Raw genomic sequence first — 18,902 nt, forward strand, 5'->3', positions numbered from 1 at the left:
TATTCCTACTAGATTTATTCCCAAATACGTTATTTTTGTTGTGTGGTAAATGGTATTTGCAGTCTTCTTAATGGAAATATAACGTACATACAATAATGAGCACAAATGTTAAGTTTACAGCCTGATGAATTTTAATTTTTATTCTCATACTAATCTGTATAACCACCCAAATCATGATATAAATAATTTCCAGCACCCCTCTGGTTTCCTGGAGTCCTGTGCCAATTGATATCTCCCCACAAAGATAATTGTAATTATGACTTCTATCATCGTAGATTAGTGTTGCTTCTTCTTAAATTTCATATAGAAGAAATAAATACAACATACTATCTTTTGTTTTCTTTATTTGGCTTCAAATAACACATATGTATTCTTTTACATTTCTTGAGATCAGAAGTCCAAAATCAATCAGTGTATGTGCCTTGTTTTTTTTCTCTCCAATCAACATTATATCTGAGATCCATGAATATTGCTTTGTTGCTGCATTTGTTCTTTTTTCTTGCTAGGTGGTGTTCTATTGGGTGAAAATACTACAATTTATCCATTCTACTTGTGATGAACATTTGGATTGTTTTCACTTTTTGGCTCTTACGAATGATGCTGCTATAAATATTCTTGTGCATGTATTTGGTGGACATAAGCCCACATTTTTGTTGGCTTTATTGGATCCACAGCCAAACAGATTTTCAAAGTCATTCTTTTGATTTCCATACACACCAACACTATGTGTGAGCTCTCTCTTGCTCCTGCTTCTCACCACCCCTTGGTATTGTCAGTCTTTTATTTAATTTTATTTATTTATTTTTCAGACAGAATCTCACTTTGTTGCCCTGAGTAGAGTGCCCTGGTGTCAGCCTAGCTCATAGCAACCTCAAACTCCTGGGCTCAAGCAATCCTCCTGCCTTAGCCTCCCAAGTAGATGGGACTACAGGCGCGCGCCACGACTCTTGGCTAATTTTTTTTTTTTTTCTATTTTTTAGTAGAGATGGGGTCTTGCTCCTGCCCAGGCTGGCCTTGAACTCCTGAGTTCAAGCAATCCTCCCGCGTTGGCCTCCCAGAGTGCTAGGATTATAGGCATGAGACACCATGCCTGGCCGTCAGTCTTTTAAATTATAGCTGTTTCTGGTCCGTGCATAGTGGTATTTCATTGTGGTTTCAATTTGCTTTTCTCAGTTAACCAATGATGTTGCATACATTTCATATGCTTATTATTTGGAGATATACTTTTGTGAGGTGTCTGTTAAAATATTTTTCTCATTTTGTAAATTGGGCTATTTACCTTCTAAATGATTGATAGCAGTACTCAGTGTACTTTGGACATTAGTCCTTTGTCAGTCATGGCTATTGCAGACATCTTCTTACAGTCTGTGCCTAGGCTTTCCACTCTCTTAATGTTTTTTGATGAGCAGAATTTCTTAATCTTATCATCATTCTTTTCCTTTTGGTTAGTGCCAGTTTTTGTTTAGGAAATCTTTACCTACATCAAGGTCATGAAGTATATTTTCTTCTAGAAACTTCATTGTTTTAGTTTTCACATTTGGGCCTGTGTGCTGTCCTGAATTAAATTTTTGTGTAGTATTGTGTGGGACATGTTAGGTACTCACAAGTATTAATATTTGTTGAATAGGGAGCAGGCATTCTAGAATATCTGGAATTGTGTCATGCAGTTTTAAGTTATAGAAGTAACTGATTAATATTCTGTTCTAATCAGGTAACAGAACTTATGCAATTGCCTTCCTCTTTCTGGGTTTTTATAAAGTGGTACATAATTTAGCAAAGTAAGCAATCATAGTTTCTATTTCCCCCTCTCGCCCTCACAAATGTTTACTGAGTGTCTGGGTTATTCTGTGCACTCGACTGCTCGTGAGATTGCCCCGAGGAGTGAGACACAGGCCCTGCCCTCCCCGAGCTCATGTCAGTGCAGCGCTGTCTAACAGGACTCTCTGCCCTGGCTGAAACGACCTATTCTGTGCTGTCCACCATGGTGGCCACTAGCCACGTGTGGCTTTGGTCACTGAGTCATGGATGATGCATCTAAAGGACTGATTATTAATTTTATTTGATTTTAGTTACTTTAAATACCCACATTTCTGTAGTGGCTATTGTATTTGCGTAAGTCTAACAGGAGAGACAAGCAATTTCACAAATAAATGAAAAACTATAACTTTGCTAAGTGCTAGGTGTGAAAAGTATATGATACTGTGAGTATATAATCAAGGTTGACCTAATTTAAAGGGTTAGGGAAGGGTTTCTGTGGAAATAACGATGGAGGTAAGATTTACAAAAGGAGCCGGACTTAAATAGGTAAAAGTGGTAGGGTGGGAAAGTAGTTTTTTTATGCATGTTGTAAAAGCCCCATGGCAGAAAAGGGCAAAGCAAATCCCAGGAACTTAACATTTTTGAAAAATATGTGTGTGGGGTGGGGAGGTGGAGAAAAGAGAGAAACTCTTTTATAAAGTTAGTACTAAGAGACTTAGGCCATAGGAATTAAAACTAATTTGTGGGGAAGAAAGGTTTTGTGAGATGATGTTGGGGATGAGCCTTTACTTTTTTTTTTTTTTTGAGACAGAGTCTCACTCTGTTGCCCAGGCTAGAGTGAGTGCCGTGGCGTCAGTCTAGCTCACAGCAACCTCAAACTCCTGGGCTTAAGCGATCCTACTGCCTCAGCCTCCCGAGTAGCTGGGACTACAGGCATGCGCCACCATGCCCGGCTAATTTTTTGTATATATATTTTAGTTGTCCATATAATTTCTTTCTATTTTTAGTAGAGACGGGGTCTCACTCTTGCTCAGGCTGGTCTCGAACTCCTGACCTCGAGCGATCCACCCGCCTCGGCCTCCCAGAGTGCTAGGATTACAGGCGTGAGCCACCACGCCCGGCAGAGCCTTTACTTTTGAGAACTTTTTAAATCGATGCTCTACCTTGAAACTGTCAGCTTTGTGACTTCTTTGATTTGGCTGACTGTTTAATGAAGAAATAATGACTTTCACTGTCTTTTGGGGATGTGCAGTGCCTTGGGACTGCTGTGAAGACTGCACAAAACATTCAGATTGTTCTTTCAATTTCTAGCTTCTAAAAGGAGAATAAGCACATGTCATTATTTGGCTTGGGACACCACCATTATTCACCCTTTATTATCTTATGAAAAAGGCATTCTACTTTAATCTCAAACTAACGGGACTCTGGTTTTGTTTTCCTCATTTTTATCCTAGAATAACATACGTTAATTGAACAATTTCTGTGTCTTGAATTGATGTTCATTTATTTATGTATTTTCTTCAAGTAGAAATGGAGTAACACCTGTAAACAAGGTATAAAAGAGATAAAGCCTGGAGTGGAAACATACAAGGAACCCAATATTAGCACTGTTGAGATCGTGATTGGCCATCCTCAGCAACACTGAATGTCTTCCCTCGGGACAGAGGGGCAGGGTTATGAGAGCCAGGGCTTGGCCTCCACGTCTAGTACTCCTTCTGGCAGATTGCTTCTGGACACGTGCAGAGAACACTCTCAATCCTTGGGGACTTTGTTCAGCAGCTGGGTTCTGTCCTGCCTTCCTCTGTGTGAACAGGGAGAAGGCCTGGGAGAGGGTGCATTGATGCCGTGGAGAGTACTGCAGCTGCTTACCAGAAAGAAGAGATGGAAGCAGTTTGTACTGCCTTGGGGGGAGCCTGGTTACCTCAGTTCATTCTCCCCAAGATCTTGGTCAGGAGGTTGTCTGCCTTCTGTTTTGCTAGTTCTAATGACAAGGAATTCACCACTCTTCTGCGCAGTCCATTCTGACATTCTTACACTAAAAAGAAGTGATTTACTAGTAGTTTTAAAAAATAATCCTTGGATTTGAAAGCCTAGCAAAAACCTGCTTTGCTTTTTTTTTTTTTCCCCTGGAAAGATGGTCATTTACCTATTCATTTATGAAGACATTAATTCACAAAGTCATTCATTCATCTCCTTTTTATTAGGTGCTTTTCAATGCAGGCGTGCAGTTCCAGGCCTCCACATTACACAACTTCAGGGAGCACCTGCATGTCACTGTCCCCATGAATGATGGCCCAGGCGGTGTGCCCTGGCCACCTGTGTGCCAGGCAGCACCTGAGGCTGTGAGGCATTTCTCACCACATGGTAACTAGGAAATTAGATCATTCATTCACTCAGAAAATTTATCTTTAATACTTTGAAGATGAATTCTTACCATCTCATGGCTTCCACTGCTGCTAAGTTAGCTGCTGGTCTAATTGGTATTTATTTGGATATAATATGTCTTTTCTCCTTATCTTTGTTTTCCCCTGAAGTGTGTTTGTATCCTAAGAAAGTTGTACTACTCCTTTACTTTAGAAAAAATCTTTGTTGAATTAGAATTCAGTACCATCAGTTCAGTGGTCTTTAGTGTGTTCAGAGTTGTGCAATTGTCACCAAAATCTAAGTTTGGAATCGGTTGGGAGCCACCCAAAACATTTCATGTGTTCAACTGGTAGTTATGAAGCATCCATTTACGTGAAAGCTCCTAACATCAGTGAGGGCAGAAGACCTCAAGTCTGGTCCCATCGCAGGGAGTGTCCAACAGAGGGAGACCAGTCTCAGGCTGAGGCTGCCCGTGGAAAATGAGGACTGTTGCCATCTGAATAGCACATGAAGGCTACTGTCTCTGTGTGATTATTTTTTTTCTTTCCTGAGCATATTCCAAAGTTTCTGAATGAATGAACATGCCCCTTTCTCTATGGAAATTAAGGATGAGTATTGGCTAATTTCTTAGCCAACTGCTTCTCCTGCTTTGTTTTTCTTGAGGATATTTTATGATAACCAGATGGGCTTTTTTGGCACCTGTGGATTTTATGAATAAATGAAAAAGCATTTCTGGAATATATTCTACCTGGACTAGCATACTTGAACAAACTCCCACTGAGAGATGTTGCCTCCTTTTGCCTTTGTTAATGTATTTTATTCTAGTTACATTAGTATCTTTTTTGAAAGTGTGCAAAAACGGACACATTCCCTGAGTAGACCCCAGCACTGGAGATGGGTCTGAAGCCATTGTGAGGGTCCCTACAGTAGGTTTAGTGGAACACGTGGTGCATGGTTGTGACCCTGTGGTGCGCTGCAGGACAAGTTGGGCTTGTGAGCTTTTATAGGAGCTCAGCATTAGGACTGAAATCTGTTATTGGGCCCAGTTTTGGCTTTTATAGGAGCTCAGTGTTAGGACTGAAATTTGTTACTGGGCCCAGTTTTGCTGGGTAGTGACAAATCCGACAGTCCTGAGTTCCTGCTGCGGCTGTGTGATGGACTGTGTAATATGGAGCAAGTGACATATCTTCTTGGAACCTCAGCCTCCTTATCTGTAGGATCAACAAGATAATGCCTACGCTGTAGGGTGAGGAGTCAGTCAGATGGTATCCACCAAGTGCCCGGTGCCAAGCCACGGACATGGCACTCAGCCGTCAGCCCTTACTAGTAGAGCTGTTTTTATTGACTCTGATTTTTCTTTCCTCTGCACAAATCCTGCTTTCAGCTATCACTTTTCCCAATTGTCATCATGGTTGTGATATTGCTGAATTCAAGAAAGAAGTATTATTTTAGCGTACAAAATTGTATTTCTGAATTGCCCACAGAAATGCTCTTAATAGAAAAATTGAGCACTATAAATGGTAACTATGAAGTTCTCTCTAAAAGCTCAGTTTTATTCACGATCGTCTACCAGACTCATACCATTCTTAAATACCCTCTGTCCTGATAAATCCACTAGACTCTTTGGTCTTCCTACTAAGCTGCCTTCATCTGTTTGTAACTTTTTTTGTCTTGTCTTCCTATTAATTGTCATCCCAATCTGTTCTCTGTTCTATTTGTGATAGCCTGTGTTGGCAGAAAAATTGGCCGAATGATTGAACATAATTTCCTCCCCTCCACCCTACCCCAGCTGGAAAGAAATCCTTCACAGGCGTTCCCAGTGATTTACTTCCCTACTCACGACATCTTGTTCCACCCTGTCTCTCACCAGCCTTCTGCAGCTGCTCCTTTCTTCTCTCCAGCTCTGTTCTTGTATGGGTCAAGGGCTCATGTTCAGTTTTCCCAATGCTGGTTTCTGCCTCCTACCTATGCTGGTGATATTCTGTCCCCATTTGTAATTTATATGCTACTTGTCTCTTCCATCTTCAATTGGATTAGAGAACAGACTTCTTTAGTCTATAAAGAATCCATAGTGTGTTTTTCTTAGTATTTTTCTGAGCTTGAAGATTACAGGTTTTTGAGGTCTGTGTCCAAAAAAGGAGGCAACTTTCAGATGTAATTTTTAGCCTTTTTTTTTTTCAAATGCCCATATCCCAGAGCTTTCTAGTTCCAAGATGTTGCAGATTTTTATTTTTCCAAAGTATTTTTATACCAGTTACCTCATGGAGTTCCTTGAGTTGGTTCCCATTTTAGAGCCAAGAAAACTAGGGTTTGTAGACTTGTGTGAGTTCCCAGAGTCTCTCAGTGAGGTGGGAAGAATGGCTGCAGGAAAGCCCCATAGCTGTATCTTCAGAGCACGATTCAGAGGAAGACAAACCTTATTCTTTTTTTCCTCCTGGAGTTTGTAAGTGAAATCTCATACAAGGACTCTGTGTGACCCTTTTGTGTCTTCTGATTATCCTCTGTTGGTGGGATGTTTCCATCTTTGGCCACCCCTGATCCCACCAGAACCACACGGGATGGAGAAGGAGCTGCTCCTCAGAGAAAAAGGGGAGTGCAGGGCAGACAAAACCAGATGTTCACTGTATCTCTCCACTATAGGCCAATACCTCTGGACCCTTGCCAGAAATGAAGAATTTAGCATTGTTACAAGTATAAAACAGGATTGATGTTTCCAAGGCAAAAAAGGGTCTGAGTCCCTTGGCAGCTAATAGCATTTGTGTAGTTTGCTAATGATGGGAGCCTTCCCTAGGGAAGAGCTAACCAAGCTGTCTGCCAGGCTGTGTATGTGTGTGTGGGTTGGGAGGAGACGGCATACCCCTTTGGGCACCTGGTTTTAGTGCCCAAATAGTTTCTGGGGTAGGATGCTAAAAAAAAATGTGGCGTTTATGTTTTGCAAATGTCTGTGTTAACAATGCTAGTTCCCTTCACAGCAAGCATCATGGTGTAGTAGAGAGGTTTTATAAATTGTGTCTGTGGTGCTAGGAGAATGAGAGAAAATTAACTTATTCTAACTTAACAGCTTTTGATTGAGTCTTTGCAAATAAGAGAAACCTGATGAAATTTCAGTTAACTAGTAGTTGGTTATTGAATGTGACTTTGGGATGATGGAATTTTTGTTGTGCATGTGTGTATGTAAACTGTGTGTAAACCAAATGACATATTTGACCCTGTACTATTAATTCATTTAGTTACTATTTACTGGGGGCTTACAATTCGCTAGAGCCTGTGTCAGCTACTGTGAATTTGACAAGAATCCAATTTGCAAGGCATTTGTAGTCATGTAAGGAATCTAAGACATGTGCATAAGTTGCTGCAGTAATAACAATAGCTATTTTTGTTGAATGCTTGCCATGCACTAGGCCTTGTGATAAATACTTCATATGCAGTAATTCATTTGTTTTTCCACATAATCCTAAAGTTTGTGTTCTAATTATTCCCATTTTAGGGATGAGGAAAGTAATGCTCATAGAGGTTATGTAACTTGGTAAAGGTCGGTCAGCCAGATGGTGGGGGCCAAGATGCAGACCTCCTGCACCTCTAGGGGAAATTTCATGCCAGGTTCATGTCTCTGTGTTTCCTTCTGCTAGATCATAGCCCTCTTGTTTTTGTTAGTTCTCTAAGGCTTGAATGGATTTTAAGAATACTTGGTCCGTGTTTTCTAGTTGTTCTCAGCAGCTGAGTTAGTCTGCATGGCCTTGTCATCAGGAGTAGAATCTTCTGCTGTTCTGTTTTGCACCACTTCAGCTTGAGCTGCTTGTGGGGCGTCAGATGTGCCTCTGTTGCCTGCACTTGACGCCTGAACAAGGGCCTGTTTGGCGCCTCCATTTGCTTTGGAAGGGCAGAGATAAACTTACCCTTAGAGGCTTAATCACAATCGTCTATGTGTCTTCCATAGGCATTACTAATAGAAACAGATCAATTTGTGATTTTTCTTACTGTAGGTGCTCAGTGTCTGATTCATGCTTGTGCTGTTCTGAGGATAAGGTATAATAAACCTTTCAAGGAGACTATTTTTTAAACCTTATTTAAGATAATTTAGCATTTGAAGATTTGAAGGCTCTAAGTAGAAAATTATTTAATTCTTCTTTATCTCAGTTGAATATCTTTTTGACATCCTGGAAATTGAATTACTTAAGGGAACATACCTTAGTAAATGATGTGTAAGAGAAGTTTTTCTATTTTAAAAGAAAATCATGAACCATTTCTATAATGCTTGGTTAATTATAAGTTTTTGCAAAGAGATATTAGGGATAAGGCCTTGGGTCTAAGTGATTGGGAATTTGGAAATATCTTTTTTGTATCAATTTAAAGTAAATACTCTTCATCTTATCACAAGAAGCTTTACTTCCTTAATAAGAAATCACTTAATTGAGTTTGTTTCCCATGTGCAACCATTTAAGTTTTGTTTCCCAGCAACTGTGTTATAGTAAAAATGACAGTAGACTTGGAATCAAAGCCACTGAGTGAGTTTCAGATCTGCCACCCACCCACCCATCCATCCATCCACCTACCCACCTACCCATATATCCACCTATCCATCTGCCCACCCACCCTCCAGCCACCCACCCATCCATCCAATCAATTTTACTAAATGTCCATTCATGTGTGGTACTATGTCTAACATCAGTTATTGCTAATATGACCTTGGGCAGGTTATTCATTGCTCTTCCTTAAAGTGGGGCAAGTTTATAAACTATAAAGTGCCATACAACGTGAATTGACACCTTACCAACCTCATTTTCTATCATTTGCTCTTTCATCTCTGCTGTTTCCATGCATGTTAAGCCAAAATTAGTATTAACTTTTAGCACTTGCACAGATTGCCTCTGGTTGTTTGTTCTCTTGGCCTGGTTTACACTAGAAGTCTATCACACTTGACATACTCATAGGTATACTTCTACATGCCAGCTGGTTTCTGTTAGGGAACTTAAACTACTCGAAAATAACTTATTAGGAGGAAATCTCTTTATGTTATTGAAAAATTAAACTATAAGTCAAACAACTCACTAATTCAGCTGGGGTCTTCTCTTTGGTTAATGGGAAGGAATTAGAGGGTGACTGAGGTCCAGATCAGGCGGTGGCCTTGGAGACCTGTGCAGACTTTGGCATTTCCTCTTGAGTAAATTGGGCACTGTGGGAAGGGCATGGTGTGATTTATACTTCGGTAGGCTACTCTTGCCCACTGTGTGGAGAGTAGATGGTACAGGAGTGAGGATGACGCGGGAGAGCAGCCAGGATGGAAATGGCAGTGACTCAGACCAGGGTGCTGGCCGTGAAAGCCATTCGTGGATGTACTCTGAGAGCTAGCAGGACTGGACGTGGGGTGTGAGACACAGAGAGGACTTACTGATCAACTGATAGTTAACATTAACAAATGAGACCAGGTGGCAGTGAATGGTCCTCGAAGGCTTAAATATGGCCCCATGGCAGAGAGTGGTGGCTGCTTGAAATTGGGAGATGAGGTGGTATTTAGACTAAGGTAGAGTGGTAAAGTGGAGCTGGCCACAAAGTGGGGGAGAAGCATGCCAGCCAAGGGAGCAGCTCATATAGAGGGCCTGAGGAGAGGGATGGGCTTGGCATGATCTGAGCTTAAAAGGAAGGCTGGGGGGCCTAGGGCCATCAACTGCAGGTGGAAAGTAGCTGTCCTTTTTCAGGGGTGGTACATTCTCTACTTTTTATGCATAGTAGGTGTAAATGTATGCTCATGGAAAATTCATCAGGCAGTTGTAATCAATATAAGATAGGATAGTAAGGACAGAAACTGGAGTTGGAGTGCTCTTCCAGTTACTTTTTTTTTTTTTTCAGAGATAGGATCTTGCTGTGTTGTCCAGGCTGTTCTTGAACTCCTGGGCTCAAGCAATCCTACTGTCTCAGTTTCCACTAGTTATTGTTTTTAAATAAAATCCCCTACATTAAAAAAAATCAAGCTAACTTACAATTTTTATTCTTTTTTAGATGGAATCAGTGTGAGTGGCTTTCCTCTGTCCAGTCCTTTTCGACAAGTCGTTCGGCCCCGAGTGGAGAGCAAACCTGTGAATCCACCTGAGAGTGGCAAAGCTGGTGACTTCAGCCACGTGAAGGTGAGTCGATGCTATAGAAGGCAAGTCTGCTGAGTGCCTTTCGTGGTTTCTACAAAGCTTTTTCTGAAGCAAAGTTTTGAGTGTTTTCAGAAGGCAAAGGAAGTGTATATTTGACAGCTGCTTTCTCAGTATTTTTCATTCTTGTACAATGTTTTGGAAATCAGTTACAATGAAGCTTAAGTGCGTTGTGTTTTCCTGTTGCAAACTCTTGTTTCCTTGAAACATTGAGATTTTGTGAGCTGACTCAAAGAGTGCAGTGATTAAAGTAGAGTATTTCCTGCCTTTTCCCTATTCATTTGAAAAGTTTATTTATTGCATAATTATTCTCAGTTCAGATATTTATCCCATACATTTTTCTTAATCCTTCGTCAGCTCTTTCCAGTTGTTGGTGAATAAGCACCGAGGAAGCCAAAATGAATATACCAGTAACAAGTGAATGTCAGTACAAAGTTGAGATGCCTTGGGGCTTGAGGCCCAGCAGGAGCAGAGACAGCTGGCTCCAAGGAGAGGTCTGTCCTAGAGCACCCAGTTTTTGTGTGATCAGCATGTGGGAAAGCGCTGAAGCGCTGGCTGTTTGAGCCAGGCTGGGGACAGTGTGTGTGGCTGGTGGACTGAAGGTCTTAAGAGCTGAGACTGGGCAGGCCGCACAGTCACTTTCAGGCGAGCATGTGTTTAGGGGCAGCCTTTGGAATGCTGTTTGTAGTCCTTATGCCAAAATTAAGAGGTGCATTGGTTGGTTAGGACCATAAGAATGACTTAGCCAAGATGCTTGTGAGTTAGGGTACAACAGATTTTGAGGGATTGGGGCTGCTCTGAGTAAACTCAGGTGAAGGGTAGAGGAATGTGAGATGCTGTCGAAAGTGAGGTCACGGCCAGTTGTGGTTGACGGAAGTCACATCAGTGGATCAGAACTATAAGGAGCTAGGTTGCAGGGGAGGGTCTTCTCCCTTGTTCTTTTCTCTGCAGTAAAGAAAGAGGGTGTTGGTATAGCTGGGAGCCCTCCATCACTGGAGTGCTGTCCCTCACAGCTGCTTGGTTGCTGCGTGGTGGGGCTCTTGTGTTAGCCAGGGGGCTGGGTGTGGGGCGGAGATTCCCAGCAGAGGGAGCACAGGCACAGAGAAGCAAACAGCATGACCCACGCATGAAGCCACAAAGCATAGGATGCTGCTGGGGCAGAGCTGGGACAGGGAGGGGTGGGGAGGAGGCTGGACAGGGGACTTTCTTAGAAGGCCCTTGCTTTCACACCACTCCCAGCCTTCCTATACCCTATCCTCGCCACCCTCAGACTTTGTGTTTATGTACCTCGGCGTCATTACCTTTGCCACTGAAGCTCAGCCCCAGTGTGTGGCCTCAGCTCCTGCCTGCCACAGAGAGGAGCCAGCACGCTTCTCTCTTACCCGTAGCAATACACAGTCTCCTCTTAGAGCTGTCAGGGATGCTGCCGGTGGCCACGATGGCTTTCTGGAGACAGCAGTAGCTTTGGAATGAGGAATGTTGAAGGGAGGAAGGTTTGTGTCACCCAGGGTCTCTCTGCTGCTAGTGACGTCTCACTCAGCTGGTGTCTGGTTTTGAACAGATGATCGGTACTGGTTTGGTAGTAAGACTAGTGGTGGTGGGTAAAGGCTAAAGAGATGGAAAAGAAATGCCCCTCAGGAAATCAGGGGGAGAGTGTCTCCCTCAGAAACTGCTAGTTTTCCTGTGTATGGGCCATACTTTCCTTTTTCTTTGCGTGTTTTATAATTTTTTGTGGAAAGGTGGACCTTTTAGGTAATGTAACATGTTGGATTCTAAACCTCCCTTCCTTCCTTGGGGTGGTGGTTGTTGCTGTTCTTATTTGTTTGTTTTTTAATTTGCCTTGACTTATTTTTGTGGAGTCTATTTCCCCGACAGTGTGCGAAGTCTCTGCTTGTTTCTTACCTTCTAATTATTATTTTTATTGTTCACCTGGATTCCTAGGGCTTACTCCAGGTTCAGTGGGGCTTAGTGATCCAATACGTGATTAGAGTTGTGCTTAAACACTTTGATTCAGCGAGGCTTCCACCCCTCACCAATGGATCTACGTGTGCCTTGGGTAATACCTGGTTTTTCCTCTCTGAATTCATAAGGCCTCATGTTGAGCCAGGGACCAGTGGCTCACTGGGGCCTTGTCTGGTTTCTCCTGAGTGTGTGTGGGCTTCTGGATGTGCAGGCCACCAGGGATAAATGGGATGCTACCAGGCCTTCTTTTGCTCTTGTTTCTTCCTTTTTTTCTTTGAGACAGCGTCTGGCTCTGTTGCCCGGGCTAGCATGCCATGGATCAGCCTAACTCAGAGCAACCTCATGCCATCCTCCTGCCTCAGCCTCTTGAGGTGCTGGGACTACAGGTGGCCTGGCTGAGTTTTTTTCTATTTTTCATAGAGTTGGGGTCTTATTCTTGCTCAGCGCTCAGACTGGTTTCGAACTCCTGAGCTCAAGAGATCCTCTTGTCTCAACCTTACAGAGTGCTAGGATTACAGGTGTGAGCCACCTTGCCTGACCTTTCTTTTCCTCTTTCATGCACCTGGATCTTTCTGTTAAATTTCTGGCTGATCTGTGCCACTTTGTTGTTTGTTCCAACTAGTTTTGTGACTTCAGGCGAGCTATAATGTAAGCATTCCCTGATTGTTTGCTCCTGAGATCTGCTGTTATTTTTGATGACACCCCTGGACATGGGTTTTCCACTCTCTGCTCCAAAAAAATTCAGCCTCTTCCAGCAGCAGTGGAGCTGCCAGTCTTCCCACCTGCCTCCCCTGCCCAGGCTGAGCTCGTGCACAGAGAAGCTGGGGTAGGCGGAGGGAAGGGAACAGTCCCTGGTTAAATGCAGTCTCCCTTATTCTTATCAAGACCAAGTCGATTTTCATGAATAAATTTTTCTCAATTTGTTATATGCCTTTGCTCAGTTTGAAAAATCTTTAAATGATTGTTCTTGATGGCTTTGTCCATTTTTATCTTTGCTATCTGGGCAGAGGTTTAGCCACACTTCTCACTAAGCCATTCTGGAAGTGCCTGCCCTCAGCTCCACATGCTTTCTCGTTATTCTTTCAAAGCTGAGGATGGAATGAAAAATGCTTATTTGGAAAGATGGTGCTTTGAGCCCATCAATATCTCAAGTGTTTATTTCCTAAATGTTGACAGAGTAATAGAAAGGCTTAAGTTTTATAGTAACTTCTGGCAGCTCTGCTGGGTTTTTTGGTGTGAGAGCAGGTGAACTTTTATATGTAGATCATCCGTGTGCTTTTGTCTGAGCACTTGAACTCCTTACAGCCTTCTCCATTACTTTGTTCAATGTGTGATTCCTTTTGCTGTTTATTTCCCTTTATTATAGTAGGGATTAGCTGGCATGGGTACACTTAGGAAATTTGGGGGACCAGGGTGCTTACATTTGTTTGTAAATGGTTCTGAGGCCACTGTGGAGTGCTGCATTTATTTGTATTATGACATAAATTCAGACACAGGTATATGGACTCTTCCATGGGAAAGGAGCCGACTAGTATCCACTCCTTTGTCTCTCCACACTCAAATCCTGTTAGAGGCTGTCCACTGCCACTGCCACCTTCTCCACGGAGCAGCCCCACTCTCAGGCTCCAGTTGTCCCCCAGAGTTTACTTTTCAACTTCATTCTGCTTTGTATCTTCCTTTCACCCTTTGTTGTGCTATTCCAGACCTCTACCTGGGTAGAGGCCAGAGACGAGGTCTTCATTTTGCCTGTCTACTCCTTGTCCCTCCCTCCATTTTGCATTGATGCAGTGGGGCCAGATGTGGCAGCTCCACCTTACACCACTGTGTTCCTGTGCCTCTGGCCCTGAGCATGTGTCCGGCACATTGGGTGGTGCGTTCCTTTGGACAGGTTCCTATCCCAGCAGTGCTGACTCTCCACCAAGGCTGGGTTCAGGGCCCTTTCTGATTCACCCTCACTCTACGTGTTTGCTTTAAAGCACAACATTATATTTTGTTCCAGTCGTGGGTCAGCTATGATGCTCGGCCCTGTCAGGTGGGACACAGTGATTGAATTCAGGGGCCTACTTTTTAGGTGCCCTCTAACTGGGGGGGCTGCCATATAAGTCAGCAACTGAAATGTAGTTAGTACTGCGTAGTCACTCAGCATTGTTTACTAAGCACCTACTATGTGCTGAGTAGCATGCCAGATGACGGGCACACAGGGATGCATCAGACAGCTCTTGACTTCAAGAAACTCATGGGCTGGTGGGCAAGATAGAAGGAAACAAAATAAAACAAAAAACTACTAGAATACAGGTAGTGCTCGTTGCTATGGTTGTGCAGAGGAAGTCAAGGAAGTCCTATCAGAGGAAGTGGTACTTAAATGGTATATTGAAGGAAGAACAAACTGGAGTGAGCCAGCAAACCGGGGTGAAGAGGGTATTCCTGAAGTTGGAAATGGCATGTGCAAAGGCACGGAGGTCTGCATGTGCATAGCATGCTGCTGTGTGTTTGGTGTCCTGGAGCACAGGAACATTGTGCAGGGCTGAAGGGAAATTGTGGCCAGGCTGTGAAGGGTTTCGTAGGCAGGCTGAGTTCATCATCAGTTCCTTCCTTCATTTCTTATTCACTCATACTTCTTTTGGGGGCATGTAACACATCTCAGGCTCTCTGTTAGATGATGAGAGGATTTTTCTTTCTCCTACAGGATAAACTCTTACAGCTTAGTGTAAAATTTCAAAATTCAGGAGATATTGTTCACACTTGGTTGAGTAATGGTGCCTGTGGCATGAATTTTGTTTTCTACAGTTGGATGTTACGAGAGTGAATGTGGTGTTTTTCTGTTTGAATGATGATAAATGTATATAGATATAGATGAAGGTTTGTAGATGTATTTAAATGTAATTATTTAAATATAATCACCATTTACCAAGCAAGTCCTGTGTATCAGGCACTTATATATAAATTGTCCTTCTAGAGTCTCATGAGAGCTGCTTGAGTAAATGGTATTCTCCTCCAGTTAGAAAACTGAGGCTCCTTGAGATAATGTCACACTATCTAAATCACCCCTATTGGTCTCCGTCCGTTGCACTCTGACACCTTCTTCTCTTACTACATCTTTCTCCTGAATTTTACTTGTGGACCAGAATCCCAGAGCCTCTGTATTCTGCACTCAAGCCCCTTTATGCTTTGACCCAGTGGACCATCCAGTTTGTTGGTTCTCTCTGTCTCAGAACTCCCATTTTACCCCTCAGCCGCACTGAAATTCCTGTTGTTTCCATCGAACGCCCTGGGATCCTCCTCCATTGGTGCCTTTTCCTGGGAAACTGAGAGTAAAAGAATTAATATTTACAGACTGTGCTCTGTGGGCCAGGAACTGTGCTCAGTGCTTTACGTTCCTAAGTTCACTCAATCCTTGCAAGTATCCTATGAGTGAGTGAGGAACTGGAGTTTAGGGAAGACTTGCCCAAGTTCACGGCATTGGTGAGTGGTGGAGTAAGGGCATGGATCCCCATCCTTTCCGCTAATCCTCATCCCGGGGTTCAACCCTTAAGAAGGATAGGATTTGACATGAAAGGTCAGAGAAGGGCATTCCCGGTAACAGACACGGCACCATCAAAGGCCAGCAGGGTGGGATGTTGGGAGCCATCAGGGGTAAAAGGGAGCAATTCAGTTTGTCTAAGATCCATTGCTGATGAATGTGGTGGTAATTTCAAACCTATGAAATTACGTGGCATTTTCCTTTGTCAAGATTTGTCTTCTGTGGTAGAGCTGAGCTTCTCTGAGGAGCGGAGCAGGACCTGTGTAAGTGAAGTGGCTTATGGTGCTATCTGTGGGGGCCTCTGGCACCATGAGCTTGTTACAGAGCCCTTCTCCCTGAAGCAGGAGTGATGCGATTTAATTGGAATCGTGCTAAACCTATAAAATTATCACTGAGGAATGGCGTAGTCATGGAAACAAGTAACTCAGTGAAAACTGCTTCTAGGGAGCACCCCAAGAAGTGGGAAAAGATAACATGTGTGTCTTCAGATTTTCCAGAAAGATGTCTTCCCCTGTTTAGCTAGCAGTGATTGTGTCTGTCCATGTTCGGGACTATTTTTCCTGCATACTTTGTGAAGACTCTTCCAGGATTGAAAATAGAGATTGTGTAAAGTGAATGCATATTAGAAATAATATTTATATAAGCCAGACTCTACAATAAAGCCTCTCTGACTCTCAACTTCCCCGTCTATAAAAGGGAACAATAATGCTTCCTTCATAGGGTTGTTGGGAGGCTTAAATAATAAAAGAGCCTGGCAGGGGAAGGAAATAAAGCTGGGCCAAATCAATTGGGACTTCGTTCTTCTTTGTAAAGAGAAAAATGAGATTTGGTCAGTGAGCCCAGGTCAGTCACTGACCTGCTGGTTGTTAACAGCAAGAGGAGCTCTGGAATAAGCAGGGCTATGGAGTCAGCCCCGTGGCCTGGAGCCTGGTCTTTGTACAGATCAGCTGTGGCCCTTAGGCCAGTTACTTAGTGCTCCTTAGCACTGCTTTCCCCAATAATAAAGTGAGGCTAGTGTCTACCTTCTACGTTGGTTACAATGTGCATATAATATGGCAGCATGACAAGGACAGGGCAAGGGCTCCTGAAAGGGACCAAAGCTCTGAGGTGCTTGTCCCGGGCTTGGGCTGCAGAAATACCCAGGTAGCAGGAGGCCTTTCACCTGAGTTGGACTGTGCTGTGTGTCTCTAAAGGCTACCTGTAGCTTTGCCCATCCAAAGCATCCAACTCACAGCCCCCAGAGCAGGACTACATGGAGATGTGGGAGCCAGCTGAGCCCTGGAGCATACAGCATTTTGAGAGGCTGGAACGACTGTGGAATAGTCAGGGAGCCAATTCCAGCAAAGACTGCTGCAGCCATTTATCATAGTGTGCTCTCTGGCTGCTAAATAGATTCCATTCTCCCCTCCATCTACAATATTGCTCTGTAAACACTTCACACCTGCTTATAGCTTACTGGGAAGCCATTTTGAAATCCTAACAAAACCAGAGTTTGCCAGGGGGAGGGGGCCAGGCCCTCCTTTAGGCTCTGTGCACATTTGGCTTTGGAGAGCTTGTGGGTACTTGATCACCCTTGTCAACAACATCTTGCCTTTTAAAATTTCAGCAGGTAGGCATAATAGCTACAGTTTCATTCATGGGAACCTCCCATAGGAGCCAGGGGTTGTGCTTCAACTTTAAGAAATTAGGAAAACATGTGGAAATAAACCCAAAGGAAGTAGAAAAGGAAATAATAAATAAAGACCACAGCAGAAATCAATGAAATAGGAAACAAAAAACCTACTATAGACTAGGCAAGTAAAGCTTGTTCTCTGAGAGTGAAGGCTACGGAGTGGGATTCACCAGGCAGACAAGGTGATGGGGAAGACAGCCTGTGAGGTGAAGTTGCTCTCAGCACTTCTGTTCTAGACGAAGACAAGGCGGCTTGGACGTGTTGGGTAGCTCGCCCAGAATCACCCCAATAGCAGCGGGCCATCAGATCGCAGAACTCGTGGTCCCAGGCCTCCCCAGCGGCCCCTGAGCTGCTTCCCAGCTGGCACCTGAGGATGGCAAGCAGTTGAACACGCCAAGGCCAGGGAGGCATGTGGGACAGAGAGGCGAGGGATGTCACGCCAGGGGGATTTAGCACTTTAACAGTATTTACAGATAACTTCCCTCATGACTACAACTTCACATTATTCAAGTGGAAATTACTGACCAGCTCAGAAGGATTAAATAATATGCCCAAGGTCAAGCAGTTGCTAAGTAGAAGTTAAAATTCAAGCCCAGAAATGTCTGAATCCACAGCTTGTGCTATTTCCATGATACCATGCTGCCCCTCTATATATAATTTCTAAGTTGTCAAACTTATTATGGGATATACAACATTCTCTATTGATTCAAGCCATATTTATAGAGCAGTCGAGTATAAGCTTTTCAGGCTATCTGACCCTCAGTTTCCTATCTGTGAATTGCAGATAATAATATTTTCTCCTGGGCTATTGTAAGGAGTTAAGTGTCTGCTATTAGCCCTGGTAGATAAGAAAGCTTACAAAATGGCAAATCCAATTCAGTTCCAAATTATTTCTAATCTATCCCAGTAATAGTTACAGAGACAGAGAATTTCTTTCTATAAAGTTTAAGCATAAAAGCTTCAAAGGAATCCTTTAATCTGCTCAACAATTTCAAAACTTAATAAGAAATTTAGACGTAAGAGATGAGGGAGTCTGCTGCATGCGGAATTCTAAAACAAATATTCAGGACAGAGAGAGGTCATAGGAATGTTCCTTGAGTTTCTGTGACTCTTTAGAACTTTTGCCTTCTGTGATGATTGCTGTTCATCTGAACCCTCTGCAATGTCTCTTCTAATTCATTCGTTCAACAAATATCTAGTGAGCAACTAATGCATGGCCAGTTGTGGATACTGGGGGTTTAACAGTGAAGAAGACAAAGTCCCAGAGCTTACATTCTGGCAGAAGGGACAAACAGCAAACAAATGCCAGGCTGGGATAAGTGCTGTATAGAAAAGTAAAGAAATGGGAGTGTAAACTTGTTATTTCAGGTAGCTCCTGAGCAAATTGCTGCAGAGATAGTGTGTAAGAGGAGGAACATGACCATGCAGGGTGTTTGCAGCCTGTGCCAGTGATGATTGACTGTGCTGAAGTCAGGACATTGTGTGGAAT

At 43.1% G+C, this 18,902-nt stretch overlaps 1 protein-coding gene across 5 annotated transcripts in view; it reads left to right on the forward strand.

Annotated features, from left to right (window-relative positions):
- Nucleotides 1–18,902, forward strand: part of TRAPPC9 (trafficking protein particle complex subunit 9) — a 604,744-nt gene that overhangs the window by 160,941 nt on the left and 424,901 nt on the right. For all 5 annotated transcript variants that reach the window (XM_069465953.1, XM_069465949.1, XM_069465951.1 and 2 more), the window contains one exon: nt 10,120–10,244. In XM_069465953.1, coding sequence (XP_069322054.1) covers nt 10,120–10,244 — 125 coding nt within the window. The remainder of the gene's footprint in view (nt 1–10,119; nt 10,245–18,902) is intronic.

This window comes from Eulemur rufifrons, chromosome 3 (assembly GCF_041146395.1).
Source record: "Eulemur rufifrons isolate Redbay chromosome 3, OSU_ERuf_1, whole genome shotgun sequence".
Lineage (NCBI taxonomy): Eukaryota > Metazoa > Chordata > Mammalia > Primates > Lemuridae > Eulemur > Eulemur rufifrons.